Here is a 14,867-nt window from a genome sequence, read left to right on the forward strand (position 1 = left end):
TGAATCCTCAGTCAATATGTATTGAAGTTCTTACATATTACAGGTATAATATACAGTACATGTATATTGGTATACAGAAAGGCATTATAAAATGGGCTAAAATTACTGAAGGATACAAAGAACAGCATATACAAAAGCTTATTTAATGATTCAAGTACCACTAACTTCATACTTCAGTTCTCAAAAGAATTCAAAAGCATCTGTACAAAATGTACAAGAATTGTATCCCATGTTGCGTTGGCCAACGGTTTCCTCTGCGCTTGATATCATATCATCACATCATGCTATATACTGTGAATGAGAAGTGAAGATATTGCAGTTTCCAGGAACACAAAGAAAATCACAGATACTACATTACAGTACAGAACTTCTAGCATGAAATTTTGAAGAATCTATTTCAAAGACTTGAAGATTTCAGTGAAGTCGCCTGATAAGTGTCATGCAGTTGATTCTCTAACAACTCTACACATAAAACCTCGCCAAAAACAACTATGTATAGTTTTTCTGTAAGGCTTCATTTTACAGGTCCATAATTAATTACTTTCTCTGTACTATTTTTTTTTTAGTAAATTTGCCAAAAAGGACTATGACATGTGGTAATAATTATAGGGAAATATGGACACTGTTCAGTTGGTAGACTTCTAATTAACTGTAACCTACAGTAGAGTCTTTTCCTCAGTGCACAGCAGGTCAGCTGAATATACAAAAATGTCTACAGACAAGAACACAATTTAACATGAATGGAGAATAAAGTTTCCAATATCAAATTAATGAAAAAAAAGGTTTTACTTGGTTTTAAATGGAGCCTTTCTGTCAAGGAAAATCCTCGATTCCCTGTAATTAATAACAAATGACTAAAAAAAATGAGACAGCTCTATGCAGGAAACTATTAGAAGGTTACTGACCAGTATTTCTAAAATCAATGGGAATAAAATTGCTGCCTACACTCTGTAAGGTCCATACTGTTGCACAGTTCAACTCCCCTTCTTGACTTTTTCATCTCATATTAACATGAGATTGATGCTATTTTTAATTCTACAAAATCACCAGCGAGGCGACGCTGACGGGCCGACGGCCTCGCTCACATGTACGGCAGGTACTGACGTGACAACATGGAAAATTAAAATCATTCAGTGAAACGTGGTCAAAAAAAACAACGACTAGCATTTAAAAAAAAAAGAAAGGAAAAAAAAAAAAATCAAAAAAACAATTTATCTATTTAACATTAAAGACGCATTAACAACATGTTTACTTCCAAAATCACTGTACATGGTTTAACACGTCTTACCATCAAAACTAGTAAACATCAGTGGTGATTTAAGACAAAGGGATTTGTGCAAATAAGAAAAAGCATATTGCCATTTATACACTGCTGAGAGTTCACTAAAGCAAAACTTTGATACAAAAAAAAAGCTCCTGTAGCATTTGCCTACGCTCATAAAGAGGATCCTATTGAAAAGAGGCAGCTTTAAAATGGAACAATCTGCCATGCACTTACCTCTCTTTACAACTCTGATGCAGCGCACTTTCTTACATATATTTTTTAAAAAAGAAATTGTTTTTTTTTTTGTTTTTTTTAATTTCTTCTGTCAGGAAGTGTGACATAAAAGATTAAACTTGGTCAAAATAACTGACAGCCTCCACGGCAGCTCTACATTCAGACCCAGTTTCATTTTCATTTGATCTTTGCGAATCCTTTTAAAGGCTCTAACACTGTACCATTCACTTGTTCTAACCGATCCTACTGAGAAGCACAGTTTTTAAAAAAATGTCTAAAAAGTGAGGTTTTCCGTTCACAGAAGTTCCCCTTCACTCGAGTGAAGTGCCTGTATTTTCAACCGGGGCTGTAATCACAGCTGCGAGTCAGTTTAATACAATTTGACAAACGGGAGCTTCGGACATGTTAGATATGGTGACAGCTGTCCAGCTGTGGCGGCACTGACCGGCTTTAATGCAGATTTCTGAATGTTTTTTTGGAAGTGGAAGTCTTTCCAGGTTGGACGCAGACATCTTTTTGTCTGTCTCTCTCAGGCTGAGTAGACAGAGTGTCTCTGTGTGCTAGTGGACGGTGTTTCTGCTGTGTCAGGGACGCTGCGGGTCGTACTGCTGGTAGCGGTTCAGCTTGTCCGGGTCGTTGGAGGCCATGTGGGTGAAGTCCTGGAAAATGTCCTGGTAGGTTTCATCTCCTGCAAAAGCAACGAGGACACGAGACATCAACAACGGCACAGAATTTTAAAAAAAAGCCAGACAGAGCAGTGGTTCCCTTAGATCCTCTGGCGGGTTTTTACTTACGATTCCAAAATCTAAATTTATTACAAAAGGGGGACCGGGGCGTCTCGGTCAAGACCCCGAAATTATGGAAAAGTCTGCCAGAGGATCTGAGGCTCACAGACTCAACACACACTTCTGAAAACATACTTTTATAGATGTGTTTTTATGTGATGTCATCTTTCACCGTCTTTTATCGTGTATTACTAATGGTTTTATTTTCTCCGCTGATCCCCTTTTCTTTTCCATGACCTCATTCTGTGGGCATCAATGTGTTTTAATAAAGCTGTAATTTAAAAATGCATTGATTATAATTATGTGCTTTTTTTACTGTGTGTGTGTTTCTTTATGAATGTGCGGATGATGTTAAGCATGTAATGTTTTTAGTCCTATAAAAAATGAAGATATTATTATTATTTTTTACACAAAATTATTTTTTCTGACTTTCCTCTAACTTCTGTTTTTTTTTTAATGAATCACTGAATACTTTTAACTTTTCAAAAATCCTTTACATCAAACAATCTGAGAAGAAAAAAAAAGTCAGTCTTTTGTTTAACTGTTCAAACAGGGTTCAAAAGGTTGAGAAAGAAGATAAAGCTGCATGATTGAACACTTCCTAACAACTGTAACTATGTGTTTCACAACAGTGAGAAAAATATCTTCAAAGTCTATCTCCTGCTATGGCACAAGAGAATAACAACATATCATTTAACAGGGTCTGAACTTTTGTCACAAACAGGGTCATTTCCTTGTAGATTGTAGGGATTCAGTGTTTTTGGTTGCTCTCCACCCAGAGTCTAAGCCCGTCTCCCTGCCCGCTGCCCCGCCCCGCCCCGCTACAAACAACTCAATGATGTTACATCTGCCATCACGACGCTGACCGAAATAATGTAGAACTCATTTACATCCTCATCAGTCAGGTGTACGGCAGGGTAACATATCAACAGTGTTTTGAAAGTGAAGGGCTCATGCACAGTGAAAGTATCATCAGAACAAGAAAAGGAAAAAAGAAAAAAAGTCAGCCATACCTGTCAGACTGTCGGCGTGGCTCGAAATATGAAACAGAACAACGTAGAGGCAGAAAAGATGGGAAAGAACAGAAGAAGCAAAAGGCAAATGTTTGAGAGCTTTTCATTAGCGACTGGAGACCGACTCGGAAAAGAAAAGACAAGCCCACAGAGATCAGGTTTTTTTTTTTAAACAACTGTATTGTGTTTAAAGTGCAGGATTTTTTTATGTACAAAAATACAGTTGTGTTGGCCTCGACACCCCCAAAGAAAAAAAGAGAACAGAAGAAAGGCACAAACTCTGGGGAGGAGAGTGAGAAAAGCAAAGCAAAATACAGAACAGAGAGAGTGAATTTACAGGGAGGAGGATGAGAGCAGTAAGAAGAAGAGTGTGTTATAGAAGAGAGAGAGCCTCGTCTTACACCAGACCGGCGGTTCTCAACCTTTTGGAGTTGCATTGTAAAGCCTTTTTTTTAGGTTTTTACTCAATTTTTAGAAGCAAATATTAATCAAAATAAAGATATCTTGGAAAAAAAAGTTTAAATCATTATTATTCTATGTTAAAAAATATATAGATTTCCCCAAACAATTAAATCATTATTTGAATGCCCACAAAAACACAGAGCAACCTGCAGACTGAGAACCACCGCTCCGCACTTCATCAGGTACAAACCCTCGAGTCGAGGGGACTGTCATTTTAAGTGGGGTGAAGGAGGATTGATGAGGTTGGTTCTCCCTCACGTTTGTTACCCCTGAAAATCCCTCATCAGTCCCATCATTCATCAGCTGATTGAAGCGCTGATGAAGAGGCCCTCTGGACGGGCGAGATGATGCCGGCAACGAGGCGAAGAATCCTCTCGCAAAGCAAAAACGACATGAGGCTCGAACATTGACTGGAAGCACATGTTTCAAACTCTACTCCGCTCTTCTACCAATGACAAGCCTGCATTTGTTCCTCTCACCGTCGTTACTGCTGCGTCTGCTGTTGACCTTTAAGGCAACGACAGTCAGCAATAACTTCTGTATCGTTCCCTTTAAACAACCGTTGCACACACTAAAGAAAATAAAGAAAAACAAAAGGGCTTCTTTTCATTCTTGTTATAGGTCCAAAACATTCCTGCCCGATTTTTTAAAAAAGTATCCACTTTTAAAAAAAAAAAAAAAAAAAGCAGCATTCAGGCTAATAACAGTCCAGCTACCCACAGCAGCACATCTAGCCCTCCATTCTTTTAGGACAAATTAACATTTCTGAGTGCTCGGGACATAAAGTCCTTTTACCCTACAATCTTATAACTCAGTAGAAACCCAACAGCATCTACTCTGAACGACACAAGAACGCCATTTGCCTGTAAAAACAATCACAACCATGAGCAATTGCTACTCTAACTGTTGAACGTGCTCCCCCCAGCAAAGTCACCTGTTCAAAAACATCACATATCATTTTGCTATGACGTGACATGAATCAGCAGAAAGGACCATTTTACCAAAGTGCTTTTGTGCCCTCCAAATATTTGCGGCTTCGTGAAGCAGGGACGTGGGATGAAACTGGGGTACGTTTCTATTATTCGTTCACTATCAACAAAACTCAACCGAGCTTCACATTCTTCTCTAACCACATTCTTCGTGAATATCTAGTTGTTTTTTTTTTCTTTGTCGAGTTCACATATGATTAAGATAAATATACGCTAGGACTAACAGGTGATAAAAAGCTATACATGGTTACATGTGGATATTTTTCTAGACTATTGCACTTGTTGCTTGACAATGCTCCATCCTCAGATGGGTTGTCTATATTTGAGTAAAAATCCACAAACATTCGAGACGATCAATGCGACGGCACCAAAAGGCCTTCCATCTTACAATTCTGGATTTCCCGCGATAACGGGCGATGTCAATGAGCAAGCACACTTAACTGTACCGACTATGAACCAAGACACAATACTGTCATAACAGGAAGTAAATATAACACAATCAAAAAAAGAAAAGAAAAGCAAGGGTGTGAGCACAGAGCTGCCCGTGGCACTCACCCCTGTGTCAAACAACATAAATAGTCCCAGTGTCAAAACTCAACTCTGCTGTCAAATCCAGACTATAAAGAAAAGCACATCATTTACAACATGTACAGTATGTATACTTCTTACACTGTTCCTAGAATTTTCTTTAAAAAACAAAACTGCTCTAAAAATTTTTTTTTTCTGACCAGGCATGTCGACGTCACAACAGCAAGATGCATCATGTTTGGACAACAAACAGTTCAAAGAAGTAAACAGGCCTTGAAAATGGTTAAGACTTCAAATGAGAACCATACAATCACGGGAAAAGGTACAGTAGTTGCATAAACATTAATAGGAATGTGCATAAATGACTTCAGACAGGTCTATTTAAAATGAATCTTGGTGCTTTATAGAAGCACTCTTCACTACTCTAGACTGGTCAGATGATACAAAATGTCATTCAAAAGTCACAATTATTGCCAGATAATTATAACCGCCTTCATACTGAGGTCACTGAATATTTATGGCAGTTATTGGGTAGCTATTTTTTTTTGCAGATACACTGTGAATGACAGCAGAGACATGATTCCTATGATTCCTCCAAGACTGATTCAAAACTATTAAGTATTTTAGCCCCAAAACAATGTTTTCATTAGCTGCTATAAATTACCGAACACCTCTAAAACAGAAGGAGTCAGCAAATCATTTGAACGTAAAGGGAGGAAGTAACGACTATCTAGTGAAAAGTACTGATGGTAATTTTGTGCTATCAATACATTTGCAGGATTAACAGTCACTTAATTGAAAAAGATGATGTTCCACTTTGGAACAAAACTCTTCAGTAAATGTCCAGACTCGATGGCTTTAACCCTGTCACATTAATACAGTCTAGCACCTGACGCTAAACCACACTGAGGTGCAGCTTCCCCCGGCCGCCTGCCGGTATCTGAGAGGTTAAAACGGAAGTTGCACACAAAGATACAGGAGCACAGCTGACAAGAGTTGGGTTCAGTTCACTCTAAATCAACCAGTACAGGCAACTGAGACTGAATCGTTTGGGTGATGGAGTAATACTCTTGTTAAATCTGCGGTTTAAAGTCAACTGAACCCCAACTCTTAAAGCCCGAGCTTCACATTTCTCCTGATGAGCTTGGTTTTCTTTTGCTCCCGTGTTTCAACCAGTGGACAGTTATTAAGTTTCGTCCAGCTGCAGGCTAATAAACTCCTGCATGCATTTCCTGTACTGCATCTCGGTGGGGCTGTTGGTGTTATATTGACCTGACTGGCTGTAGGGCCCCTCCGCCTCTCGCATCTCTTCGTTCATCTTGGCCAGTCGCAACCTGGACAGCAAATAGAGAGTAAAGGAAGTCACGGATTAGCAGAGACGCAGAAAGGTTCTCATCCATGATAAAACTTTGATTTGAGCTATGTTTTTCCCTTCTCATAACTCATTTTTCAGACACAAAAGGTTTATTGCTAATTGTTAAACATACTCGGTTTCTGATTCTCCAATGAAAGCATATATATCTAAATAACAGGCTGCTGTTATTAGTATAATCAGTCTTCTGCTTCCTTTTTGGTCCCTTATGTGATAATGTGGTGACACCTTGTGGTAAAAAGTTGTTACTCCTTGCTGAATACTTGTGATAAAAATCATAAAAACACAAACTCATGTCAGCAAAGTCTTTTGTAAGCAGTTGTGAACTGGTTGGTTATTGTTAGAAAATAATCCGCTACAGGGTGATGAGACTTTTTTCATCCAGTCAGGGTTTATTTACAGACAATGACCAGCTCACTGTTAGTCATCCCTTCTCTAAAGGCTGAAAATATTACTATTCATACTACTTGAGCAATGTATCAAAACCCCAATGGCCCCTTTTAGATGATATCTGAGCTGGCTGGCTTTGTTATACAGTTCTGATGTTTACTGTGTGGAAGCTCAACCTTCCATAAATACAGGTAAACAAAGTCAGATAATAATAATATTATTGGAAGAATAACACTCACAATGTGACAATATCTGCATTGGCCGCCTCCACCGCTATGGTCAGAGGTGTTTTCTCGTCAATGTCTGCAGCATTTTGATTTGCTCCTCGTTTCAAAAATAAACACACTTGCCTAAAACAGAGATAGAAGATAAGAGTTAGACTTCTTTAAAATGACAAATCAATATCCTCTGAGGAAATGTTGTTGGTGTAGTAATGATAGTAGCGAGATGTGGAACCAGACGAACCCTGTGTGTCCCAGCATGGTGGCGTGATGCAGGGGTCCTCGACCCTGAGCGTCCTGCTGGTTTACATTAGCTGCGTTTTGTAGCAGAAACTCACAGGTGACCAGCGAACCCTGAAATTAAATATTAACACACTACATTACTTTCAGGGGACAAAACATATACACAGTGTTTTTTTTGTTTTTACTGTCAACACAAGCAATCTACAAGATTTTCATGAGTCTTCGTGTTATCAGTCACTGAAATTTTAGGAATTATGTGCTTGGTAATCCTGAGAAGTTATTGTGTGAACTCAAATCATCTGACAATTATTCGCTCAAACATCATCCCACTTTGTCTGAATGAACTTTGTGTTTACATACATGCAGATCTAGTATAAACCATCACTGATGTGGCTTCATCACATACATATGCAACACTTAGTATCAAATATTTTGACAAATTTAAAAACTAAATGTTATTATTAAATTAACAAAAGTGTTCTAAGTCCCTCATCTTTCAAATGATCCTGGGCAGTAAACGGTAACCACGCTCACCCCCTGCACCGCCATGATAAGCGGCGTCCTCTTGTCGTCCTCTGTGTTGACCCAGTTGACCTCGGCTCCGTGGGCCAGTGCCTCAGCCATGTCCGGCAGGCTGCGGGCACACGAGGCCCAGTAAAGCTGTAGACCCGGGCTGTACTCCTTGGGCTCATAGAAAACCATCTCCTTACAGGGTGACGGAGGAGGCAGTGTGGCAGGCATGGGCATGGGCGGAGTCTCGGCAGCATCTGAAAAATGGGAGGAAAGAGATGTTTGTTGAGTGGTTGGAAACGGTTTTCCCTTGACAGTCTAGCAGAACACCTGTGTGTGTGTGTTATGTTTTCCCAACATTCATGTTTCTCTATAACTACATTTATTCAATCAGCTAGAAAAAATTTGTGAACTAGGTTTTGTAAATAGATGACGGATATACAGACAGATAGATATATAGATATAGATAGACAATATCAGCTTTCCCCTTTGATTTTCAGGTGTTTTGCACAGGTTTCAAACTTTTCCTGAATTGGGAAAATTGCTGGAGAAACAAAGTGAAAAACGATGAAAATTCCTGTCCTATAAACAAGATTTTTCCTTCTTGTCTCCACAATTGTGCTACATTACAGAAATTACTGTTTAGTAAAGTTCTGTGTGTTGTCTCAATTTTTTTCTAAGAGCATTTTTGTGTTTTACATCAACTGGGGTTGTGTCTTTCCTCATCTGCAGTTGTCTCCAAGTCATAGCTGCATGCTTGTATGATGACACTGAAGCAATGGCAAAGGAGAAGGCATCACTTATTGTGATTATGTGTGTTGAATGTTTGAGGTTAAGACAGAGCGTAATAAGCGCTTGTGGCTCTTCTCATTGCCATTTATTCTCTCTCTTGTGTCATTCTTGTTCACCAGCACCACTTTATTGTTATGATGTTGTTGTTTTTCTTCACTTCTTATTTGGCTAAAATGGGGGTTGCTTTTGATTTAGATAGGCAGCGGTGTCTTTGTGATGACAGAGAGGTGTGCGTGTGTCTTACCTGCATCTGTCAGGCTGTTATTGGAGGGGGTGGTGGCCAGCATCTCCCTGCTCCCATCAGCGCTGTTCTGGATGCCGCTGTCTGCACTTTTTACTGTAAATCAAAGAAGTCTGGATCACTACTTTTGGAACAACACACAGATGTCGCTCACTGAGTGTATAAAATAAAAGGAACACCTTCCAGCTGATTGCTTTTATTTATTTTCACTGCATAGCGCCAAAACAGAATTGTGCAAATGCTCGCACTGCTTTTAATTCATATTTCCACTTCATGACTGTAGCTTTTGAAAGCTGCTAATATTTTTTCCAGTCTGATTAGCTTAAACAGCAGGTGATCCAAATATTTTATACTCTATGTATAGTCCCCAGCTGACATCAACAGAAAAGAGAACTGGATGACAGATCCCCAATATCACCTTATGCTTCAGGTCCCTAAACAGCAAAAATATGATGAAACACACACAAATGCAAAATACCAGACGCTGACCACAACCGTGTGTGAGAAACAGTTCCCAACCCCGGGAAAAACAAAGCATGGTACGCTCTCTGCTATGCTCTTAACATGAAGGGATGGTCCATGAGGAAGGTTCTGGATGAGGGAGGAACAGAGGAGTGGGTGAAGGCCTGTTAGTCCAAAGCCCCAAAGCAGGAAACACAGATGGACAGAAGGGATGGAGAAGCAAGCGAAACACTAAGCGTTTAGTACTTACTGCTCCTGAGCTTGGAGGAGGTGTCAAAGTAGGAGAAGAGCGAGTCAAGCTCGTCAGGACAGAAGAGAGAGTCGCGGCGGGCCTCCAAGCCACTGGCAACAGCTACGCAAGGGGGATGATGGGGAGTTTGGAAATTGGAGGGCAGAGGGTGTAAATTAATTGGCATGGGTGGGGTTGGAGGGTTGTAAGGTAGGTGGTGAGAGCAGGGATTAGTCCGGAAGCACAGAACAGCCAGGGGGGAGGGAAAGAAAGAAAGAGTGTGAGAAAGAACAGAGAGGTTGAGAAAGAGGAAAGCAGAGTGAAAGCACAGATAGTTAGACTACCAGCTTGGTTGACACTGGAAGAGACAGACTACGAGAAGCAATGGGAGGCAAAGAGGGCTTAGACATATGCTGTTCACAGTGAACATACAGTATGCCAAAGGTCGGACTCTTCGTCATTACAATGCAAAAACCACATAGAGCGTACAAGTTTAGTAAAGGGGGCTGCAAACATTTGCTTTACCCTCTTGATGCAGCGTTATTTTGTCTCTTCAGATGCACTCCAGGTAATGTTTTTGTGTATAACAGAAACATCCCAACTCAACTGAAATCCTATTGTATCTCTTTAATAACCAGAGGGATTTTCAGAAAATTTTAAATTTATAAGAAGAAATTGAAGAGGAATAAGTATGGAGAGATCATAAATTATGAGTTAAAATGAGAAGTTTATATATAGTAGTCATATCCAAAGAGACATGTCAGATAATTTGGAGTCAAAAATTGATTTAAAATGCCCAAACCATCACCTGACTGATTTGTATTCTAGCATTTTATCATTTCAGTTGCTGAAATGTACTTCCATGACTTTTTCAACAACAGATTTTCAAACATTACTGGTATTACTGGTTAATATTTATTCCCCACAGTCAGCACCTTGTTATAGACTTCATCTGTCATCCATTAGGCTCAGAGACCGGGGAGAGATTACAGAAAAACACAAAGTTTTGAGTGGAAGGTGTGTTTTACGTTTGTCGTTCTACTGACCTGACTGACCAGAGACGTTTGAACCGGGTCGAAGTTTGGGGGTAGGTGGAGGCGCTCTTGGGGGAAGATGCTCAGAGCTGCTGCTCAGCCTCTTCTCCTGCTTGCTGAGAGAAACAACTTTGGTGCGAAGCTCCTCGTCAGACGGCCGGCGTACAAATCGGCGATCCACGTACTTAGCTTTGATGTAGGCCTCTACCTCGTGTCTGGTACGAAGGAGAAGCACAGGATTGTGTTTGTGAATGTGAAGAGAAATTATGACAATCTTTCCAGAGTACAGCTAGTTTATCTTCTACAGTGTGAGAAGATAAGTGTGAGAAGACAGTGTGAGAAGATAAACTAGCACAGAGTGCCTCCATGAGGCCAAACTCAACCTGTGTATATTAAAGACAAGACCTCTATTCTTATACACAAAACAAAAAATACAGAAAACCAAGAAATAAATTCAGTGAGAAATTAATTAACTGAGGAAATAAGTGTATATTTATTTTGGTGGAGAATTTACAGATAAATCTTGGTCTTAGAAAATATATAAATAAAGAAAAATATCTCTACTAGTTCTGTACCTCGGGTCTCCTGGCTGTGGTTTTCTGGCTCCTAGCTCCTCTCGTCGAGCCTCATAGATCTGGTTGATTACTTTGTTCCCCAGTTCGCACATCAACTGTGAAAGGTGCACAGTAAATTGTGTTAAAAAGGATGGATAACCAGTCACTGGAATATATCTCAGCTACAGTTACACTTACTAAATGGATCTTACTGTATTTGTCAAACATAACCATGGAACGAGATAAATAGAAAATAAATGAGAAGAGTAATCAAATGTAGTGAAGGTAAAAGTAACTTTCAGTCTGTGTTGGGTGGTTTATGTACGTTTGTTTATGTACATCAGCTTTCCCTCACTCACTTTAAGTAGTTCTGGCTCCCACGTATCCAAAGTCAAAGACCGGACCTTAGAGAAATGCACTCCCAGACTCCTGCAGAGAGGAAGGAAGCATTAAAAAAACTCATTATTCTTCGGTTGTCAGGGGGTTGTGAGGCTAAATGCTGGGAGGTCTTGAAGTCCATCATACTTTACAACAGAGCGTAGTTAAGGTTTTAGCCATAAGACAGAATGCAGTCGTCAAATAAATGTGCAATACTCAGACAGCACTATACGTTACTAAGGTGCTGAACTACAGGGAAGGAAAAGATTTACAGATGTCAAACACGGAGTGATTTAACGGGTTATAATTACTTGAGGGTTTTTTTTAGGTTAGAGTGATGAATATGGCCTAAATCCCTCATGAGGATTTTTTTTAAATATGTAAGGCGTGGGAACTGACCTGACACTTGAATGTAAATTAAACTTGGTCTTAATTTTAATTAAATATTTTACCAAGTGTTTAAATCCATCACAACATCTCGAGCAGACTGGGTGTTCATAACTGTGAGTTTACATTTCACAAATCCCCAAAGATAAATACATGGTATTCACACTGTGGCCCTGAAGGAGATGATTTTCCATAAGTCAACATCCAATGACTATTTTTAATTCCTTCAATGCTTTCAATTTTCTAATATGCTGGTTTTCAACTCAGAAAAGTTAAAGATAAATACAGTTAAGCTTGTTGTGGAGAACAACAGCTGAAAACTAAAATGAATCTGCTGCGTTCCTGTAAAGTGATAAGTGAGTACATTAAATGTACTGATGTTGGTTTTCTGAGTTTACTTAGCTTCTCCTTTCTGGAATATACCTCTTTAAATCGGCACTTTAATGTACACGCTTTTTGCATATCTGAAAGTTTAACGACTTTGTGTCTTCATTTGTAATTATATTATATTTAGTTCAGTATTTTCTCAACAACAGTTACTAGACATCACAGTATTTTTACCTGTGAATACCAGAGCACTGTATACAGAGGGTGATGCCCAGATTGATGCTGGCCCAGCGGGGGTCTGGTTGGCCACAGTCACAGCAGCAGGTGTTGCCTGGGATGGCCAGGACTTTCTGAAGGGCACTCTCTCCTTTCAGCGATTTCTCCTTCGGCTCCCCACCGGAGTCCAAACTCCCTGTTGATGTGGAAGATTTCCGGTCCAGCTTCTGACATGAGAGAAAGAGAGACAGGGAAATGCAGTCATGCCAAAGAATAATGGTAAAGAATCATTAAAAAGGGACAGAACGATGTGAGATGAGAAGCTTTATGCGTGTTGGGTGATTGGGGGCGCCGTAGCTGCAAACGGTAACAGGATGAATGAAGTGGAAAAATAAGCAGAACATTTGAATGTACACATGAGTAGAGCAAACGGAAATAAACATTAATTAACGTTTCAGTGTTAGGCTGTATTACAGAGGAATGTATAAAAAGTATGAATTATAAAAGTATGGATTATAAATATTAATGTGCTCAAAACATTTGATTACTTTGTGGTTTTCCTTTTAACACAGTTGGGCTTATTGTGTAGAACAGAAGCTGAAAAAACATATCTTGCTGTATTTCTAAGAGGTGACACAAAAAATACACAGATTTTGCTCATAGTTTATTTATTTCCCTGATTTTTTCCTGTCTAAAATTTTATGGCACTTCAATGCATATTAACTATGATTTATTTATTATCTCTGTATGTGAATCTTTCTAACCAGCCATTCAGTGTCACTGTGTTCGTTTTTTTTACCTCGCCGTCATCTCCCTTGTCACGGAAGGCGGTGGCGATGCTGTTCTGTACTGCTTTGATCCAGGCTTGTCGCAGCTTCTCCGAGTCTGCTTGCATCATACAGCTCCTGTTGGGACAAGTAGGTATCACACCGCTGCTGTCTGCTGAAGAGTGTGTGTGTGTGGGGGGGGGGGGGGGGGAGTGTGTAGGTGTGCATATTGTACATGTTTGTGTCTGAGCACATTGTAGGAGGTAGGTACACTGCAACTCCACCTCCCTGCCTTCTTTTACATAATCCAGTGCTCATTAGCCTGATAGAGAGGGATGTTTTAATGACTCAGAAGTGTGTGTATGTGTGTGTGTGTGTGTGTGTGTACTTACTTGGTAGGTGACACCACCTCGAAACAGAAACGACGCTCTATATCCTCACAATGTTTGACTGTACATAGCCTCAGGTCTTCTACCACCACTGTAGGGTTATCCTGAGGGAAAAGAACAGCAGCTTTGGTTAAACACCAAACAATTCCTCAATTCCTATTAAGTTGGAAAGCATAAACACAGCAAGAGTGGTTTTCCATACATCATGATAAGAGGTGTTGCTTGAGGTTCATCTGAACAGCAATAAGCACCTTTCACCTGCAGCTGTTCACTATGGCTGAAACGTCTTTTGCAAATCAATCCATAAGTTACAAAGTTTAAAGCTTATTCACTGACAAAACAACCACCAAAAAATGTCCATATCTAAATGTTGACCATGCGTTTTTAAATCAAGCAGTCAGTTGGTCGCTAACCTTAACGAATTTGTCACCAACTATGGTGATTTTTTTCATGGGTCGGTGTGGTTATTCCCTGCAATGAGAGCTAAGCAGAAATCAAGGCATGCCTCAGTGGGGCTTAAGTGTGCTGGCCAAATGTGCTTAAATTAATGATATTTGACAATTTTTTTTCACTAATATGTCTTCCATACTATGCCAGTGGCAGTGAAAAGAAGAGCCTGATAAAGCTGCAAGCTGTTGTTGCCCAACTGCTCCTGAAATAATGCTAAAAATAATATGTGGCACTTAAGCAATAAACTAATATGGAACCTTTTTTCTTCAATTATACAATATAAATAAATGTATATATTATGCTATGTATGTAAAGCAATTTACACACAAAAACACATTCACATACAGCTGTGGTTTATCCTTGGCTACTACTTGTACTACTTGAAGCGAAGGCATCCTGTTAAAAATACATGTTGGGATATTTGTGCTGGAGGGCAAACACATGCATATTTGATGGTGGTCGGTGTGCAAGGAGTCACTTGACATACCTTAAATTTCTTCTGGTAAACTAGCTGATTGTTTTGGATGGAGAACCAACGCCTGAAAGGAGATCACAAGTTCGTTAAAAAACAAAAAAACAAAGTCACATGCGATTGCCAGTGACGCTCCTAAAATAATACGCTTTGATATC

The 14,867-nt window shown here is 39.6% G+C and overlaps 1 protein-coding gene across 2 annotated transcripts in view; it reads right to left on the reverse strand.

Moving 5' to 3' along the window:
• LOC121900636 (arf-GAP with coiled-coil, ANK repeat and PH domain-containing protein 2-like) overlaps positions 1–14,867 on the reverse strand; it is a 54,730-nt gene continuing 39,863 nt past the window's right edge. Inside the window, exons 11-24 of one of the 2 annotated variants that reach the window (XM_042417069.1) lie at positions 14,725–14,776; positions 13,791–13,891; positions 13,431–13,536; positions 12,650–12,858; positions 11,683–11,752; positions 11,345–11,439; positions 10,782–10,984; positions 9,757–9,858; positions 9,048–9,140; positions 8,036–8,268; positions 7,503–7,612; positions 7,277–7,387; positions 6,548–6,609; positions 1–2,186 (exon numbers count right to left, since the gene is read on the reverse strand). In XM_042417069.1, the coding sequence (XP_042273003.1) occupies positions 2,083–2,186; positions 6,548–6,609; positions 7,277–7,387; positions 7,503–7,612; positions 8,036–8,268; positions 9,048–9,140; positions 9,757–9,858; positions 10,782–10,984; positions 11,345–11,439; positions 11,683–11,752; positions 12,650–12,858; positions 13,431–13,536; positions 13,791–13,891; positions 14,725–14,776 (1,651 nt within the window). In that variant the 3' untranslated portion in view covers positions 1–2,082. The remainder of the gene's footprint in view (positions 2,187–6,547; positions 6,610–7,276; positions 7,388–7,502; positions 7,613–8,035; positions 8,269–9,047; positions 9,141–9,756; positions 9,859–10,781; positions 10,985–11,344; positions 11,440–11,682; positions 11,753–12,649; positions 12,859–13,430; positions 13,537–13,790; positions 13,892–14,724; positions 14,777–14,867) is intronic. The other variant, XM_042417068.1, reaches the window with a different exon arrangement.

Source organism: Thunnus maccoyii, chromosome 7 (genome assembly GCF_910596095.1).
Source record: "Thunnus maccoyii chromosome 7, fThuMac1.1, whole genome shotgun sequence".
Classification (NCBI taxonomy): Eukaryota; Metazoa; Chordata; class Actinopteri; order Scombriformes; family Scombridae; genus Thunnus; species Thunnus maccoyii.